This window comes from Drosophila biarmipes, chromosome 2L, assembly GCF_025231255.1.
Source record: "Drosophila biarmipes strain raj3 chromosome 2L, RU_DBia_V1.1, whole genome shotgun sequence".
NCBI classification, from domain to species: Eukaryota; Metazoa; Arthropoda; class Insecta; order Diptera; family Drosophilidae; genus Drosophila; species Drosophila biarmipes.
This window is the reverse complement of record NC_066612.1, coordinates 13,990,978-14,010,466: the sequence shown is the minus strand read 5'-3', so window position 1 is coordinate 14,010,466 and position 19,489 is coordinate 13,990,978. Positions and strand designations below refer to the sequence as shown.

The 19,489-nt window shown below is 44.9% G+C and overlaps 1 protein-coding gene across 3 annotated transcripts; it reads right to left on the bottom strand.

Annotated features, from left to right (window-relative positions):
- Positions 1-78: 78 nt before the first annotated feature.
- Positions 79-19,248, bottom strand: LOC108034155 (lutropin-choriogonadotropic hormone receptor). Of its 3 annotated transcripts, XM_050885037.1 has the most exons (15): positions 19,169-19,248; positions 10,490-11,326; positions 8,769-8,840; positions 8,034-8,177; positions 7,577-7,720; positions 6,977-7,048; positions 6,832-6,903; positions 5,243-5,311; positions 4,027-4,164; positions 3,826-3,966; positions 3,703-3,768; positions 3,501-3,644; positions 3,071-3,438; positions 1,091-2,872; positions 79-783 (listed from the first exon to the last, which is right to left on the bottom strand). In XM_050885037.1, exons 2-15 carry the CDS (start codon positions 11,011-11,013, stop codon positions 467-469), a joined length of 4,053 nt encoding a protein of 1,350 aa, XP_050740994.1. In that variant the 5' UTR covers positions 11,014-11,326; positions 19,169-19,248; the 3' UTR covers positions 79-466. The 3 variants fall into 3 exon arrangements, with proteins under 3 accessions (XP_050740994.1, XP_016964445.1, XP_043950126.1); XM_017108956.3 differs by lacking the exon at positions 19,169-19,248 and having other exon boundaries at positions 10,490-12,395; XM_044094191.2 differs by lacking the exons at positions 6,977-7,048; positions 7,577-7,720; positions 8,034-8,177; ... (1 more) ...; positions 10,490-11,326; positions 19,169-19,248 and adding an exon at positions 6,697-6,776 and having other exon boundaries at positions 6,832-6,881.
- Between the last annotated feature and the right edge of the window lie 241 nt (positions 19,249-19,489).

The window sequence follows — 19,489 nt, the reverse complement described above, 5'->3', positions numbered from 1 at the left end:
TTTCGATAAACTAGTATATCCATTTCAATTTGAATTTGAATTTTTATTTTATATTTGTAACAATAAAAACAAAAACGCTTACTGAAAACAGGGAAGTTTATGTGATTCGTTGGTTCAACAACAATTTAAGAAACTGGACCAGCGACTCATCCTTCCAGCATTGTTATCCTTAGGGTCACAATTCAAGTGGATATTGATCTTCGGCGCGATCTAACTTAACAAATTGGCTACTTAAGGCTACAAATACATTTAATATTAGATGCCTAAAGCGGTTTTTGTTTACTTTGCGTCTTTACTAGCCTAAGTGCCAAGTCCCTCGTCCAGCCCTCATCCCATCGCCATCCCGCCCGTATACAATCTATGAACACAGTCAGCTTTCGTCCTGTTCCCTTGACTCTTACAGAAAGGTCTCCCGGTTGGCTCTCCCCAATCCCAGACCCAATCCAATTCCCCGCCAGTCCCACCATCATGGTGGTGCGTCGTTGGGATCGGGTGGTGGCTTCGCCGGCTGCAGCACCACCGGTGGTGGAGAGGTGTTGGCGCTGGAGGGTGCAATGAGGAAGCCACTGGCTGCTCCGGGAAGGGGCATGCCCAGAAATCCGGCTACTCCCGCGTTGGCCGAGTCGCCGTCCTCCATGATGACCGAACTGTCGGCAGCCGAGGGTATGGTGGGCAGGAAACGCACACCCAGGCGAGGCGGTGACGAGTCCTCTTCCTCCTGCACCGCTTCCTGGCGGACCAGTCTCGGCTTCACTGCATCCAACTGGGCCTTGCCGTTGTGGGCTGGATAACCATTTCAAATGGAATAAATTGTGCAAATTTGAAAATTCATGTGATGCTAATTAATTTAAATGATATTAAAATTAAACATAACTATAATAATTAGGAATTTAATTTTAAAATAATTTAACAACAAGGTCAGAGATTAAAACATTTAATGAGCTTTCTGTGTTTAACTTAAAATTAAAAAAAAAGAAATAAATTAATTGTCATGCTAAGTGTCTTTTGACTGTGTCCGATAGACAAATCCTTTTATAATTATATTACTTTTATATGCACATTATTATGTTATAATCAGGGAACTACATACCTATGATCGAGGGCAGGGGTGTGCTACTGCCGGCACTCGATCGCGACAGCCGGAAGGTGGAGGTGCTGGCGGTGGTGGCCGAGGCGGAGGAGTCGTTCCGCGAGCTGGACAAGTTGGAGTCCTGCGACGTCTTGCGGGTGATCAGCCAGGCGGAGTGGCGCCTCCTCCCATGGCCATGCTGGTGGCCATGCGGCTCCAGCATCTTCAGCGGCATGCTGCAGTTCCCGGGCGCCAAGGGGGCGGACGAGGGCGGACCATGACGCCAGCTGGAGGACCGCGAGCTGCAGAAGTTCTCGCTGGAAATGGAGCTGGCTCGGTTCTGGCGCTGCTGCCGCAGTTCGGCGAACTGATACTGATACGGATTGGCGGCAGCGGCGGTATAGGCCCTCTGGCGACGCTGCTGCGGCTGCCGTCGCTGCTTGCGGCGCCTCCTGCTCTCCCCGCAGCAGAAGGTCCTCAGCCGGTGCCACAAGCTCGGCGTCTGCTCCATCTTGTGCCAGTTGGGCATTTCGCTGGGCAGCATCCTCAGGCACCGGCAGCCCGGCGGATGGGCCACCGCTGCAGCGGGCAGCAGAGGTGGCGGCAGCTCACCCCTCTTGGTGCGTGCCACTGCTCCACCTCGCCCACCCTGACCGCCGCCCACGACACGGGATTCCTCGAAGTGCTTGCACAGCGTAACACAGTCCTTCTTGAACTGCTTGGTCATTATGGCGTAGAGAAAGGGATTGCAGCAGCTGTTGAGGGGCAGCACAAAAACCGTGAAGATCTTGGCCTGCTCCAGGGAAATCAGCTGCAGTCCAAAGATGGCCGTGATGGAGAAGAAGGCGATGGGCGACCAGCAGAGGAAGTCCGTGAAGACCAACAGGGCCATCCGCTTGGCAATGCGCGAGTCATTGGTGTTCCACGCCTGGCTGCCCCTGATGGCCCAGTACATCTTCAGGTAGCAGCCCATCAGGGTGAGGAAGGCGCATCCGTTGATAAACATCAGTGAGATCACGTAGGTCAGGCTGGCCGGTCCCGTGGTGGTCTCAAAGGGCAGGCACACGGCGAACTTCCTGTAGTCCGAGACGCCCAGCAGGGGCATCAAGGCCATCACCAGGGCGAATACCCAGCCCACACTCATTATGTAGCCCGCCTGCTTCAGGGACAGCCTCTTGTTCAGGTGGATGGCATGGGTGATGGCATAGTTCCGCTCCAAGGTGATCACCGCCAGCGTGTAGACAGACAGCTCGGAGCTGAGCACGGCGAGAAAGCCGGACAACTGGCAGAGCAGCGACATCTGCCACGGAATGGCAAACATGCGGAACTCGCCCAACGTCGCCGCGTCCACAATGGCCAGGATGCCCAGGTAGATGCCCATGAAGAAGTCCGCAGCCGCCAGGTTGCAGACCAGAAATCGCGGCACATCCATCTTGGAGCGCGAGCAGAGGAGCACGAAGACCACGGTGCCGTTGCCCAGCAGGGAGAGCAGGAAGACCACCCACACGCCGCAGCGCAGGGTCCACCAGTCGAAGAGATCGGCGCAGGGCAGGAAGGGTCCTGGCATCGGCAGGCACTGCACCGATCCCGGCTGGAAGTCCTCGGCGGACATGCCGGAGAACAGACCCGTCCCGAAGCCATACCCCGTGCCAGGACCACTCGCGTCGTGCTCCTCGAAGTACTCCTCCATGTAGCTGGTGGCGACTTGTCCGCCCGTCTGCGATTGCAGCTGCTCCTCGTTGAAGTTGGCCGCCGATTCCCAGGGATCGTGCATGGCGGCACCCAGCTGCTGGCTCAGATTGTCTTTGGATAGATTAAAATTAAAATTAAAAAAGATTCTTCTTATTAACGGTTTTCTAATTTATAATTCTAGAGCATTAAAAAAAAGAACCAAAACTATTTTAGTTTCTTTAAATTAAAATTTTTTATCAAAGTATTTGAGAAGTTCTTTGTACTTCCCATTTTTGTATAATAAATTAATTTTTGTATATCTGTACTCACGCATTTGGGGCCATATATTCATCATGCTGTTGTTCCACAGGGTCATGTCGAACTCCGCGTCGGAGGGGAAGAGCACGGCCTCCTGGACCTGGGAGGTCTTCTTCTGGGCGGACATGGCCACCAAGGGGAGGAAAGCGCAGCAGTGGTAGGCATAAGACAGAATAAGAGTTTGGATCCGGGGAAAGGTGTCGGGTGGCGGGAACTCCCTGAGCTTCGGGTTGTTGAAGGTCTTCAGGTGGAGCAGGGCACGCAGTCCCGACTCGGGCAGTTCGGGGAAAATGTTGTTGCCCAAATTGAGATCCTCGAGGGCTGTGAAACCGGAGAAGGCCTCCTTGTGAATGTGCGAGATCTCGTTGCCCTCCAGGTCACTGTAAGTAAAGCAAATACTCTTCAGTGATCTATGATCATTTCGGATCGAATATTAACCCACAGCAGCTGGAGCTTGGGAATGCCCAGAAAGGCGTCTTGGGGCAGCGCCTTGATTCGGTTGTAGGAGAGCAGCAGGTCGTGCAACTGCTTGAGTCCGTTGAAGGGCTTTCCCTGCACCGATTCGATTTGATTGCTCGATAGATCTCTGGGTTAAAAAACACATTAATACTGTGGAAAAAACTCCAGAAATGTTCCTAACTCACAACAGCCTTAAGTCTCTGCAGCTACTTAAATTTGGGATGCGTTTCAGGGAATTGGTTTTTAGTTCTCTGCAAATAAATGACAGTCAGACACAAATTATTTTTATAAACTATGAATTCCCCTACAAACTCTTCAGTCTTGGCGTTTGACGGCACAGATTCGTTGGCACCTCCTGAATGCCGGCGCGATCAAGTTTCAGTACCTCCAGGGCGTGACAGGCCTCGAGCTCGGGAAAGGAGCGCAGAGTGCGCACATCCGATAGAATCCTGCACAAAGGTCAAGCAGTCACCGCGGATATTTCAGAATCCAGCCGGAAGGATACTCACAGCTTCCGCAACTTGGTCATCCCCCGAAAGGCGCCTGCCGAGATGGTCGACAGGGGGTTGGCCCTCATGTCCAGCATTTGCATGCTCCTGGGCAGTTCCGTGTCGTTTATCCAGCGCAGTCGATTGCTGGTGATGGAGCTGCGGGGTAGGGGGGTTGGCCAAATTTAATAAAAACGTTTATCCAATGCCAAGAAAAGTATCTTTCGGATACACACTGCTGGCAAGTGGCACTCGGCTGCAGCTGCATTTAAAAGTCAAGTTTTGCAAGCAAGCCAACAATGCCAAAAATAAACTGTGACAAGAGCATACTTTCGGGCGCTCATATTGTTAACGTCTTTCTGTGTATCTTGGCCAGCATTTTTCGGGGCGTTGAGTGGAGTTAACCCACAGAAAATGGTCACCGACCACAAGGCTTATTCAATTGCTTGACACTTTCCCCAAATTGTAAAACCACACAAATTAAGTTTCGCCTAGAATCTCTGCAAGTGGAAACATCTTTTGTTTATCTCTCCCAGTTTGTTGCCCTGACTTGGCCCGACTGCCATGCTTTTACGAGTGGAGTCAACAAAGCGCAGACGCTTACTGGCTGCTTTTAATCCTTTTAAATTTGATTTTTTGTTTGTGCCACATCCACAGCAGCCGCACACACATGGAGGGATTCTTGTGCTTCTTTTGCCCGTACAGTCGTAGGAATTTATTTACCAGCTTAATTCCCCAATCATGGATGCACTGGCTCTGGAGATGCAGCACAGCGTGGCTTTTATCGCAACATTTAACATGCTCATAATTATCCTGTTTACCAGAAATTGAATTTCCTCGGGGACTTCTTGCAATCGCAAACGACGTCAGCATTGCCATGACAGTTGCCGCGGACCGAGATGTTGCTGCTGCAGCGGCGATGTTGCTGCTGTGGCAGCGACATGGCTGCCCTGCTCCTTTCGCAGTTGCTCAAGGAAGCAGCCAGCACTGCTCGATTCGTGGCTGGCAGGATGCGGAATAGAACCGAGCAGGCTGCGACTGGATGTGGCCATAAATTGGGCAAGTAATGATGCGTTATGATTTTCGGTTTCCGCCTGTGTGCCGCCCCACAAAGTGGTAAATGTCGTGGCAAGTCAACAACACCACCGGCATCTGCAACTGCCCCCCACTCTCCACTTGGGCTTATAACACTTGTCCAACACCTGTGCTTTCAGGTTCATCCGATATATATACTTACAGCTCCTGCAGTTGCGACAGTTTGCTGAGTCCCTCGGGCAGACTGCTTATTAAATTATCGTCCAGCTCCCTGCGAAAGGAAAAATGGTAGAAGATGCTTTGAAATACAGCTCTTGATTTCGATTTTAGAAATTGAGTTGCAAATTTTGCCCTGCTATTTCATTTTGCACAGAAATCACAGCCATTTGCATGACTCTGTTTGGGGGTCAGTTTTCTTTTGCTACGTGACGTCACGTAGTTCCTTGCGGTGGGTTTCCCATTTCCGATGGGGTGCCTCCTGGCTCTACCAGGAGATGCAAATTTATGCGTGAGCACAAGGCTGAGAGTATTTATTTTTCGAACTGCTCTGATTTCAATTATTTATGCAATTGGAAAACAAACTTGGCGGTGAATTCCTCAATGAAATGCGACTGATTCGTCATAATTTAAGTAGAAAGTGCGATCTAGCTAACTAACTTTGTTTTTAAAATAATCTAATGCTATATTATAAAAAAGGCATGGCAAAGATCCTTTCCCAATACACTGCACCTACGCTAACGATATTCCAAGTGGGAGAACAGCAGATGCTCTCGCCACCAACTTTCAATCTCATTTCCCCCACATGTGACCCACTCTGACTCCACTTTCGGCGGGCGTGACTCCGCTTCCATAAATCTGGGGCCAAACGGCAGCATGCACACGGAATATTTCCCCCATTCTTCGTGAATGGTTAGATTTACGCGCTGCACGGGGAAAAGTTTTTCACATTCACGTGATGCATTCCTCGGAAGGCTGGCCACGCCCCCTGCGTGGTCCTTAGTCCTGTTCGAGAAGAGAATGGAACCCTGTCAGCCACAACATAAATTTGCATATTTGTCTGCTGCCCGCCGTGGGTGGCGGGGATGAGTGGGTGGGAAGGACATGTGGGTGGATAAGGCGCCGAGGGGCGCGCTCTTATGGGCCCACGGAAAAGCGTGCAGCGCAAAAGCCAAAAATTTGCGGTAAACAGCAGCGCAGAACGTCAACGCTGGCGACGACAATTTAAGCTGTCGGATCCGAGCCGAGCTCCGCTCGAAAGGAAGAAAAACCGAAAAGTTTTCCACGCTTTGCTGGAAAATTGAAATTTATTCGAGCCATGGCCGCAAAACGGATAAACACCATTTCCACTTGCCACTTGAGCTCGCTTGAGGTAACAAAGTTCTTGTCTACTCCTCTCATGCTTAGTAAGGTAACTCCTAAGTCTCTGTATTAAAATAAAATACTAGATTAAGCCATATTTTGTTTTCCCAAATATTAATGTGATCAGGGAACCTAGAATCAGTACTTTATGTATTAATGTTTAATCGGAAATTTTCCCTTTCTAGAGCCCTTCTACAACTTGAAACCCCAAGCACATTTAACACTTTTAACCTGCTTTTAGAGCATTTAACTTTCGACCCAACCCTGCCGAGAAGAAATCATTTTTCTATTCGATACCAATTGCAGTTTGGTGGGTCGCCCTGGTGTCAGCGTGTTTATGTCCTGTCGCCTTGGCTCATGTGTGTGTTTTGCGTTTCCTGCATAAAGTGCTTAAAGTATTCGAAGTTACATCGCATGGCTCCTGCTACTTACAAAACTTTCAGGGCGGTTAAATTTTTTAGAGCTCCCGCGGAGATTTTCATGATTTGATTTCGCTTCAGCAAGCTGCAAGACGAGGAGAAATGAATGCTTAAGCTGATGCACATGGATGTGGCCGCCGGGGACCCCAATTACTTACAGCACGATCAAGTTGGGCATTCGCGGGAAGTCCTCGTCGTTTATTATTGTCAACAAATTGCTGCCCAAATTACTGTCGATGGTTCGAGTGGGAGCAGAGCACAGAAATTATTATCAGTCGCATGGTTTTACGATCCCCTAACTTTCGTTTATAATTCAATGCCTTTTGTGGCTCGAGTAAGTTTATAGATTAAAAATGGTAATGCGCTTGGCATGAAGGAAGTTACGGGGTCAATGTTCGATGAAAACATGCACATAAAATTATTATTATTGGCTGTGGTTAGTTTATATGGGAACTATGGTCGAATGGCCGTCGTTGGTTTGGAGTATTTAATCAACTTGGCTTGTGAGCCAGTCGACTAAGCCCATAAATTAGTACATTATAGACAAAACCATTCTACACTCCCCCAGCAAATGCGATACACAATGAAATAATTAGCCTAATTGGTTTGTTTAAACAAAATCCTCTACCAAAATGCATGCGAAAAACGAAATGAAACGGGATCGAAGGTACATATCGGGCCAATTCAGTCGGTTACAAGTTTTCGAAACATGCGGGATAGTAATTAGTTTGGGGAACTCTTGAGGTCAAAGGGCTCACAGTGCTTCGAGCGTTCTGAGTCCGGCCAGCGCGTTCGTGGGAATGCGATAGAAGAGGTTGCCCTCCAACCGCAAGGTGCGCAGTTTCTGCAGGTGGCCCAGGCAATCCCCATCCAGGCTGACCAGGGCGTTGCCATTCAGCTGTCTGTGCGTTTTTTTATTTTTAACCATTGCAAAAATATCAAAATAAAACGGGGGAAAAACAGCACAGAGAAGCGGAAAAAATATGAGAAAATAGCGTGTAATTGCTCGGCGAGTGCATGTGCGTGTGGCAGCGTGTTGCCCGAAAGCAAACAAATTCATCCGGCTGAGAGGTCCTCGCTGGCCTCGCATATCCTTTCGGCGGTATCCCCAACTTAATGGCAGTGCTTAAAGGCAAACACAAACGTCCACGTACACTCAGGCACACACACACTGGCCTGCTTTATTGTTTTAAACCTATTCCCCTGCATACTTACAGGCTGGTCAGCTGCGAGAGTCCTTGGAACGACTGCGGCGGCAGGGACTTGAGGCCGCAGTTCTGCAGGCTCAGTCGCTTCAGTTTGCCCAGGCCATAGAATGCATTGGGATCCATATTAATGATGCTATTGTCGGACAAGGTTCTGCAAATAAACCCGCCCTCGGTCAACAATAATCTCGAACACTCCCGAATATGGCGGGCATAAAGTCAGACTAAAGGCGAGTGTCGTCGGGCCAAAGTGCAGGAAATTGCAAGGATAGCAAAGTCGGGGGTAATTAATCGTCCCAACTCGCTGAAATATACAGCGTAATCAAGTAATTTATATTGCCAAAGGGCAGGACTTGGCTTAGAGTGCGGACTTGCGGTTTTGCACAGGGCTGGGTCGTGTGTTGACCGCTGTGATTTGCTTTTTTTTTTGGCGAACGGGTTCGCTGTGAAATTGAATAATGAGTTGCTGTGCCCGGCGACGGCAACTTTGACTGCTGAAATGACGAAAGTTTTTGTATTGTTGTCATATTTTACTCGTGTTGCTGCCGTCCGGCACAGATTAAAATGGGGAAGTTCTGTGGTTTCCGAAATACCCCAAGGGTGCCGGGTGCTCAACTAGGGCTTCATGTCGGTGTGGGCAGGATAATCCGCACCATAAATGAAATTGCCAGATTTATCATTAATTAAACTGTAACACTCAACAATTTCCGCCACATTTTTACATCAATCAGGGACTTATACTCACAGCTCCTCCAGACTGGGCACCATGAAAAACGAGTTCGCCTCCAACTTGGTTAAGTTGTTGTTCCCCAAATCTCTGTTGACGAAATGAATGGCAGACACAAAACAATAAACAAATTAATAACAGTATTGAAACATCCGCAATGCAAGCATTTGATCTATCAATAAGGCAAAGAAAAAACATTTGCCAGTGCCATGAATTGAAAACGAGGCTTAAATGATTGAAACCGAGGCATATCCTCTGTGGGGGCCATCAATCAAACTGCAAATGGTGCAAAAACATATTGAGATAACCCGAGACCTCGGCGCAGCGGAAAATGGCATAAAAATGAAGATGAACCGCCTGGCAAGGGAACAGTTTTTTAGAAATTCTCCGCCTGCCAAGCGAAAAGTTTTGGAAAAATCGGAAAGTGATTTTAATGACTTATGACTGGTGTCTCCCAGCGATGCGTTAATTAATAAATTATTTATTTATTTATGGACCGTCCGAGTTGGCCATTAATCAGCCGAAACTTTGGCTTAGCCAAAAGCGGCTCCAACTCCTTTGAGAGAGCCCGTCGGCGGCAAGAAAACGTGACTCACATACGTGAGCGACTGCCGCTGATGATGATGACGAGGCGACGGGGACGACGACGACGGTTGCGAAACGCTGCACAACGTGGCGTATGTGTAATTAGATTAAACCGCATGCCAAAATCGTCCGCAACCGAATCGGACCGAGGACTGCGAAATTGACTTGTAATTATGCGATTTGTGGAATTCGAGCTGCGGAAAATGGTTCACCTCTGTGGGCATGTTGCCTCGGCTTAAGCGCTTAATAAAGGGGAAGTCTTGAAGTTATTAATGGTGTAATCGAGCAGCTATTGTGGGTATGCGGTGTTGGGGATTTACCGAAAGGTATCCCGAAGGATCAGGACGAACGTAAGAACACTTGCTTATTAAAGCCACTCAAATATAACCCGGAATACTTGCTATTCTTTAAAAATTAAATTATTTTAATTTTGTTTTCTAAATAAAGCCACTGAAAGATTACATACAAAAATAATTCAAAAACAATAGTCAAACTTTCTTTAAAAATAAAAACCATATTTATCAGCGTGTTTAAATGCACATTAAAACATGTGAAATCATTGGAAATTAATTTCTGACATTAATGAACATTTTAATTTAATTGATGCATAACGCAAAGAGAAAAAGTTATAAATGTTTAATAACTAGTTGAATATATAATTTTAATATAAAGGTTAACTAAGTCAAAATAAAATTAAAATTTGATAATAATATTTTAATGAAATTTCATTATTCATTCATTTTGGTAGTGTCCTTTATTTTAAACGAAATTTAACATGATTACCTATTAATGCTTAAATTTTGATTTCCATTATTGATGGTATTTACGTTGAAAATAAATGTATTTGTCAGTTAAATTGCTTTTTAAATCATGTGAATTTAAATTCAAGTATAGGATAAAGTGTATTGTATTATTTGTATGATAAATTAAATTTAAGTGCATTTAATATTATTTAAAATTAAAATTAATTATATTGTTCAGTTTTAGAAAAATAAAAATGCTTTTAAATTTAATTAATGAGTCTTTTTATAATTGAATTAGGTACGATAAAAGCAAAACAGTATTTCCAAGGGCTTATAGATTTTAAAATCTTTAATTAAATTAAAACTAAACAATCATTCTAGATTTTCGAGACCTAATATTGGTATACTCACAGGACGACCACCTCGGTGGGCAGGTTCACGGGCACCGCCAGGATGCCAATCCCGCGGCAGCTGAGCCGCAGCACCTCCAGGCTGCCGGTGCAGTGGCAGTGCTTCTGCAGCCAGCGCTCGCAGACCGCGTGCAGCGTGCGCTTGCCGCCGACGACGTCGGTGGAGGAGGCGGAGGAGGCGGTGGCCACCTGGCTGCCGTGGTACTCCTGCATGGACTTCTCGTACATGATCTGGGCTTCCCTCTCGGGGTCGGCCGAGGGCAGCATGACGTTCTCCCGGATGCCCGGGGGCGTGGCAGTGGTGGATGTCGATGTCGATGTCAAGGTTCTATTCACAGTAAGTTGGCTGGGTGGTTCGCTGTTTTGCTGGTGTGGCAGGTGGACAGGTGGCTGTTGCCTGCCCGCAGCTGGACTTTCTTTGGTTTCGTCATCAAGGCCCATCGCCGGCGGCAGCAGGAGCAGGCGGAGCAGCAGCAGCAGAAGACCGAAAGCCAGGCGCCAGCTCCACCGGCAACGCGCTGCCATCGTCGCTGACGTCGCTTTTCTTGATTGATGCCGTCAAGCATTTGTCATTTGATGACAGTTTTGTGTGCGATTCGTTTCTCGCTCATGATTCCCGGCTGCCGTCGCGGTTCCCTAAGCTGCCCCACTCGCCTCCCAGCCGCAGTTCGAATGGATTTCACTCACTTTGCATTCACTTTCCGCCTCAGTTGCACTGTATTGTCTTTTTTATATACCGCACGTCAGCAAATGGAATTCACTTTGATTGCCGGCGTTTTCACGCTCAACGCAGCTCAAATGCAGCGGCTCCTCGGGTTATCGCGGTGATTGATGCTGTCTGGGGGATGGGGATGATAATGAGGTGTCAGTCACGGCTCTTGAATTATTATGTATTGGCTCTCAGCGGCTAAAGTACACCATTAGCTTCAGCAACTTGGTTACACTTCAGTCACATGTCAATTTGCATAAGAGCCTGGGAAAGTTAATAGATTTTCTAAAATTGAAATGTTTATCATTACTTGTTGAAACTATAGAATAGATTCTGTCAAAGAGAAAAACTATGCCCTGCATTGGCAACTTTTTGTCACATCACCCTCATCATGGCAGCACAAAAGAAAGTTTTTCCCCCAATCAACCCGGCCGCACAGCGGGCCAAATTAGCCAACAGCCCATCAAACACTTCATATAAACAATGGGCCCAAATCACTAGCTGGCCAGAGCTCCTGGCCCAAGGATGGAGCCTTGTTCCTGTCGGAAACAAAAGGCCCAGAGCAGCACACACACAGGGCTGATGAATGACAAATTTGACACAGAATGCTTCCTGTGGCATAGTGGCGCAGAGGAGGGACCATTTTTCACCACTAGCCCGAGTCATAATTAATGAGTCTGTTGACAGTTTAGATTTGCGATGGGCTACAAAGTGTCGACGAATCGCTTTTTTCACATGTACGCCGAACCAGCTAAATGAATCTTAACTTCACATTCAGCGCGCCCCGAAATGTCACGATGATGTGCTCAGCGCAGGATGAGGAAGGACAAAAATATGTCCGAAAATAAAAGAGATTTCGCAGCACGGGCCGCAGGCAGGGAACTCCCACTACCTCCACCTCGTCCGCAGAATCGCTCACACTTTTGCCGGATGATTTATGGCATGTTTATGTTCCACTGACCTCGCAACTGGCAACCGAAAACAGCAACAACTGAGCGGATGGTTGGGCACCTCGGAAACGTGGCCAAGTACTCGGCATAACGACCTTAAGATACTTGCCAATACCGATTTATTTTGCATTTTTGTGATCCTAATCAAGAATATTATAGCTCATTATCTCAATATATCTCTTTATATTTAAAAATCTAGCTAATCGATCATATAATACTCAAATTTATAAAAAAAAAAATTTGTTACATATAATTTTATTATTATTTCATGTTGTGACGAATCTTAATCAAGCTTAAACATTTAACCTGTACAGATACTTTTTTTCCAGTATGCTAAAAAAAATTATATTTTCAAAATGTTTTGAGCATCTTTATCCAAATGCTTAATTATTTTAGGTCGAAAAATATTATCTAAGAAATTTCTTGTGTCAAATTAATATTTTTAAACTCACTATTGTGACAAATTAAACTAAAAATCTATATACCCCTTCAATATAAATGCCAAGATATGGAAAATAGCGAAAATACGGCAAACGATGACTTCGATGATTTCAATTGCCTCTAATCGAATCTGAGGAGTATTTTATGGCCCTGCCCATTTCCATTCATGAATAATAATCTGTTCGCTCCTCTCGCCTTTGCTAATTGTAAACACATCGATTGCTATTTATTTACTAGAATATCGATTATAAACCATCGGATATTTAGTATCTTTTATGCGAATTTGAAAGAGTTTGTGCAGCTCGGCGACAAGGCGATGAAAATGGCTGTGAAAACTTTGAAAAGGCTAATAAAATTATTTATTAAGGAAGGAATCTGTTATGCATCAAAAGATGTTTAGAGAATATAGAAATTGTTTTGTTTTACTTAGCTCTCCTACTAACAAAGCAACGAGTTCAACTTTCTACCCTCTCCAAGCGAAAACTTTAAACCATCTGCAAACGAATGGAAAATTCAAATATTTACCCCCTGAGTTGGGTGTGAAGAAAAAGGTAAGGAAAAACAAAATAGGAAAGAAAATAGCAGGGAACAAAATCAAAACCGAAAGGCAGGCAAATGCAAACACACGTTTCGCAGATTGAGATGGTTTGCCAGGCTGCGAAAATTGTATTTCTAACTCTGAAGGAGGAGGCCGACAGCCTAGATACTTTAAAGTGTTCCTGGAAGTGGGTTGTTTGCTTATCAATAACCTGCAAGGAACTTGGTTTGCTTGTGACCCAATGTATATAAGTGGAGTCTAATCTGGGATTTTAGGCGAAAGTTATACTTTTTTTCAAATTCTATCTACTTTTGAGGCAATATTCGTTTCTTGAATTTCAAAAACATAAGCCTAACATATATATTTTAAAATTGTTAAGGGTTTGACATTCATTTCTAAATGAAAACCCATTTCTATGGGCTAATTGCTTTCGGATTTGGCATTTCCAGTCTCGTCCGAATCAATCCTCAACTTCTACGCATTCCGAACAGGTCTTAATTAACTAATTATATCGCTATTAGCCGCTCGGCCGATTAGTTGACATTGACTGGGTATTGTGACAGATCAATCTCGGCGTTTATCAAATAATCGTTAAAGCGGCTTATCGCAATTTTCGCTGAGCCATGCAAATTTTCACAGCCGAACGATTGCCAAGTCAATCGTTTCGGTATTTGGCGGATTTAATTGTCACACGACTCTTGTTGTGACTGCGACTTTAATTGATATATGGTCAGTTGGCACATAGTCACCGCGAGTGTTTTTCGGTTTTCCACGCACTTCAATGCCAATCCGTGGTCAGCCCACATAGCTCCGCAGAAGGCTTCAAAAATTCATGAAAATCTCATAAATTTTTGCATTCGCAGCGATTAATTACGAGAGCTCAGACACACTGACACGCCCCAAAAAAGCGATCTGTGCACGTCGGTGGGAAATATGAAAAATATGGGACCCGATATGGCAAAAGTTTAATTTTCTTGTTGAAAATTGATTTTGACATGGAGTGAATTTATATTTCCCCAAAAACAGAGCGCCGGCAAACGCTCAGCCCGAGATGCAAACCCGAGCGACTTGATTTAATCAATTTTGGCTCACCTGATGTGTAAAAGAAATCAATAGTCACTCGAATGTGAGTGCGTTTTTCGTATATCGCTGGCTGTGTGCTTTTTACAAGTGCACCTCACCAAATACAAAACTGGATTTTCAACCAAAATGCAACTTCAGTTTGCCGCTGCTGTGCTGAAACTGTTGCTGTTGCATTTATGCTGTTTCACACTGACCTTGATTCATTGTGGGATATTTTCGATTTTTTGTTGCTTTTGGCTTTTTCGCGCTCGACTTTATTAATGACAGCTGTTGCATAATTTATTTAATTTTTTGGCGCGCTCGAATCTGTTTTAAGAGCAAAATAATTAAATGTGATTTCTGTTTAAGGAGAAAATCAATTTTCTACCACATCGCCAAAGGAGAAACGTGGCTGATGGCTATGAAATTTAACTAATTAAATAGTATTAGCAAGACGTCTTCAACAACTTTAATAGTTTCAAGGCAAAGCTATGCGGAGCAGAAAACAAATGTATCTTCTAAATAAATTATCTAAATTTGCCCTAACAAACCAAATATAATAATAAATATTTATTTTTCAGATCTGCCAAAAAATGTGCAATTCGAGTTCCCTCATCTAAGCTTTATAAGCAAGACGTATCGAAAATATTAAATAAAAAGTGATTGCGTGCAGACAGACAACAAATACTTTTTCTATGTAATTGCCCGGATATAAATCACTTATTGAAATATTTCGAATTTTCATTATAAACATTTTTAGCCCGTAAACTGACAAAAAATGTGTATCTTTTTTTAGCCCTGTCAGACAATTATCAGCCTGATTTTCCCCAATCAAAGCAGAGGCCACACGAGAGTTCACACCTCCCAGCCGATTACTTCGCGGCCTTATCCCACTGATCGGGGCACTTTTGATCGCTTTGATCTCGTCGCTCTTCTCTTTTGGCCCATTGTTAAGAGCTCACATGTATTTTGCGATGTTATTACGGCGGGGATGGCTGTCGAATCGGTTTCGTGTATCTTTGAGATGGCCCCAGGGAGTGATGGGCACAACTCGCTGGCAGCTCTCATTATTGGCGATTATTCAACTGTTTATTTTATGGCTTTCTCATTACATTCTCCTCGGCTTTGTGCGCTGCAAATGGGCAACGTCATCGCCGTCATAATCGAGCTATTAGCCAGAAGGAGAGAAGGCTTCTTATTTACATTTCATGCTACTCAACTTTATTGGCAGTTTGGGTCAATTGTCCGCCGACCGAGATGCCTCTTTGTGGCAGATTCCCGAAAGTAATTAATGTCCGCAGTCTTGACCCTTGATTCGTTTTAAACTTTTTGCTCAATTTTCCTCGTTTCCTCCTCATTTCTCGGAAAACTATGGGCATGCAAGCAATTCATTTTGGCAAATGGAAATGCCACTCTGTTTATTATTGTTATTTGCATCATTTTTCGCTTCTCCTGGCTGGCAATCAATAGAATATCGAGCACAAAGGCAGCTGCCAACTGGCAACTGACCTGAAAATGTGTCCAAAACTCGATTAAGTAAATCGCAGCAGTGGGTGGGGAGCCGAGAAAGAGATCGCGGCCCACTTATTTGCGGCTATCTCTGGGAGAACGTGACGCAGCTGCAACAATTGATTACGCATACGACCCGTTGAACCCGGTTAACTCTGACCGCTGCACTAGACAACAATACCGAGAATTCCTTGCTCCCTCATTTTTCGGTGTTTTGTTTTGCTGCAGACACTTTTATAGCTCCCAAATTGGTAGCAGTCAAACGGGTGGGCGAGGATGCCAGTGGCAGAACGCCGAAGATGGAGGAGGTCCTTTTTCCAGGACCCCCTATATCTGGGTAATTGGCGACTGACATTTGCGGCTTGCTTATGGCAGTGCCGAGGCACTGGGCCTGCGCGATGCCCACACTTTAAATACAAGCATCCTGAAGGGAGTATTTGCTTTTGAAGATTTTCATCACGGCCTACACAGAAAAATGGCAATGTAATAAGATATTCTAATTTTTAGACAATTTATTTATTGTAATCAACAAAACTATCTTTCCTTTGATATTTATTTGTTAGCAAGTACAACGCTTACAAAAAAATTATAAATAAAACGCACTTGTATTAATTAAAATTACCCTTTTCCTCCCAACTAAGTCACTCTTTTGTTCTGTGTACTTTAACTAATTGATGAAGCAACTTAATTACGCATGCCTGAGGACTCACTTTAAGCAGAATAAAGAAAGTGGAATCTCATTCTGAGTCAATGAAGGGTAAATTTTCATCGTCACACCTTGAAGGCTAAGGGTCGCCATGGAGTTGCTCGAAGCCAAGTAGAAAATTTTCCATTTGTGGCAAATGCGCAAATTGCATTAGGGCAAAAGTTTTCCTTTCAGCTTGAACGATTTTGTCAGCATCTTCTGAGCGGCTCCGTCCCCCCAGCGCCCTGTTCCATTTGCCTAATTACGCCAATGTGGCAACATCATTAAAAAACTTGCACTGCTCTTTTGATTAACAGCACGAAAAGCACGCATATAGAGTTTATGGCCCAGGGGCTCCATATATTGCGACACATTTTTCGGGAATCGTGTCAACTGCCGCGCACTTTTTCCCACTGTACGACAATTTCCGCCAATGGCGATCAGAAACAGAGAGCCCACGCCCACGCCCGGGTTATCATATCAAAAGCGATGTCGCCATTCAATAAATAAAACATTTTAAATGAAAATGCTTATTTTTGCGCTACCAATTTGTGATTGCAGTCGCCCGACTTGTTTGCTAGCAACATACTCTAGTTTTGGGTGGGAATATAGATGGGGTAATGAGTTTGAGCTGACTTAAAATGGTTTTAATCATTTTTTTATTTTTTAAAATATGGATTAAAATTCCAACAAAAATTGTTTTTGGTATTGATGATTTAGATATAAGAATTCATTTGATGTCCTTTCACCCAATATAAGTATTTATTGAAGGGTCTTGAGATGTGATCATCAATCATCATGTTGTTTTTTAGAATGTATTATTATTTTTGAGGATTGTTCTTAGAATCATCCTTAGCTTTTTCAGAGAAAGAACATCTCTTTTCAGAATGTATTATTATTTTTGGGAATTGTTCTTAGAATCATCCTTAGCTTCTTCAGAGAAAGAACATCTCCCAGTCGACCATCTTGGCTCAGACGCCTGACACTTCTGTCTGTCGCCGCAACGCTTTTGTTTTTCTCTGCGATTTTTCATAATGAAAATTAGTTTGTTCATGCGTAATTTTTATAAACTGTCGTCATCAATAGGCCTCCCCGCTCCGCGCCGAAAGCCAGCGGCTCGTTAACTTGCCCGGCTTGCCTTGGAAATGCACTTAGGCTGCGCTTTTTGTTATTTGTTTTGTATACACTTTTCAATTAGCTGCAATTTGTGGATCGCAGCGGCAGCTGCCTGGGAAGAACATTCGCCGAAATTGATGACGCCTCGGAGCAACCTTTTTACTTTCGGCTTGGGCTGGCAAAACTTTAAGCTCGTAAATTAAAAAGAAAGGGTTACGCTCGCAGCGCTCATCCTCGGCCCTGCTGATGGATTACAAATTAAGCTGAAACTGATGCGGGCTGCATTGTCGAAGCGACTTGGCGGCTCTGATTAAATATGCAGGCCAAGTGGGAATCGGAATCGTGGGGATTTTTCGGATCGGATTGGTTTGGTTTCTCGGTTTTTGGGTTTTTTGGTTGCTGTGTCCAGGGCCTAAATGGAAATCGAAACACGCGTCAACACTTCGTGGCCCGTGGTCAGTGGGTGGTGCTGAGTGGGGTGATGATTTCGGTCTTTCTTATACTTCTGCCGGATTTTTTCTTTGTTTTCTGCTTAATGAAATGCATGAGATTTCGGCTGTCTGCGGGCGTATCTTGGCGCTAAAGTGTTGCGAACATTTCTGGCTACCAGATTGGCATACATAATTAACAATTGCACTCGGGGCGCGCTCTCTAGGTTGTTGTGGCCGTATTTGATGGCTTTCGGGGACTCGTTCTGCCCCGGGTGCATTGACACTTTTTTCGGGCTTTTCCCTCCATGGGTAGACGGAATCTGACTACAGATAGTCGCCATGAATGAGAAGCATTCACATGCATTATGCTCGCCTTGGGAAATTCGCACTGAAGACATTCAACTAAGCGCGAATTGTGCCTGAGGAGTTAATAAATCTTTCATTCGGCTTGGCTCTTGGCTTTGTTAAGTCTCTTAGAATACACTCACATAGAACCTTATTTGGACAACGGAACACAGCTTGTATTCCCTACAAAGGACATTTCTTTAAATCTAAATTAATGGAGATAATTGAAATATTCGTTTGCCCATTTCTGTGTTATCTGTGATTTTATTTTATGTACTTCGATGCTGGTCACTCAATTAACGTGTGAATAAAGTTGCACTATCTTGATTAATTTAAATGTAAATTTCATTCTCATATCACTCTGATGTAATTATCAGTTTTGCTGGCACAGTTTTCACATATCACCAAAGCGCGTGTCATATGGGCACTCAATTTTATATATGCTATCACGATCACGATATTCTAGGCATTTAAGGCGTCACGAGCTGCTGCGTTAAATAAATCGACGTCATAGATCAGTGTGCGAACTTTTATTATTATTTTCGCGGCGATTTGGCCGTTTTGTGTTTTTATTGAAAATTGAAAGTGTGCTATAAACACTCGCACACAGGCGCAGTGACAAATGCAGGCACCAACACACTCGCCGGGGAGATGAAAATCAAAACAGCAACAAAAGTTGTTGATGCCGCCAAAAAGTAAACGACCTTTAACGCCAATAAAAACACACACCGAAGCAGCGGCCACAAATCGGCGGCCGGGTGAAGCGAGGAAGGCGGTATTGTCGACCGACTCCTTGCCGCAACTGCCGCCGTTGGATCCGCTAAGAAACGCGGTCAGCGCCCAGAAAATATAATTTATGCGCAACGAGTTCACGCGCCTAAAACCCGGTGGCACCTCTAGTAGGCCAGCACTGTCCACTGGCCGGTCCGCTGCACAATTACTCTTTATCCGCCAGATACAACCGCACGCGTCGAACGCACAAAGCGAACTGAACCGAAAAGCGTTTCGGAGGAGCCTCCAGCCAGCGGCAGCAGCAGCGGCAACGGCGGCAACAGCAGCAACATATGTCGCAGGTTGCCAGCAACACTCAGGAATGTTGCCAGTGCGCCTGCCACTGCCTCACTCCTGTGGCTTCCTTTGGGGTTAGGGTTTGAATTATGTTGTCAAAAATTATAAAACTAATTAATAATTAAATTGGTATATATCAATTCTGAA

Bases quoted from the DNA above. Each gene is read 5' to 3' on its own strand.
- LOC108034155 (XM_050885037.1), bottom strand. From the start codon at position 11,013: ATGGCAGCGCGTTGCCGGTGGAGCTGGCGCCTGGCTTTCGGTCTTCTG. The intron at 6,904-6,976 runs GTAAGTAATTGG...CTCGTCTTGCAG, and splicing joins ATGCCCAACTTGATCGTGCT to CTTGCTGAAGCGAAATCAAA. The intron at 3,439-3,500 runs GTGGGTTAATAT...CTTTACTTACAG, and splicing joins ATTCCCAAGCTCCAGCTGCT to TGACCTGGAGGGCAACGAGA.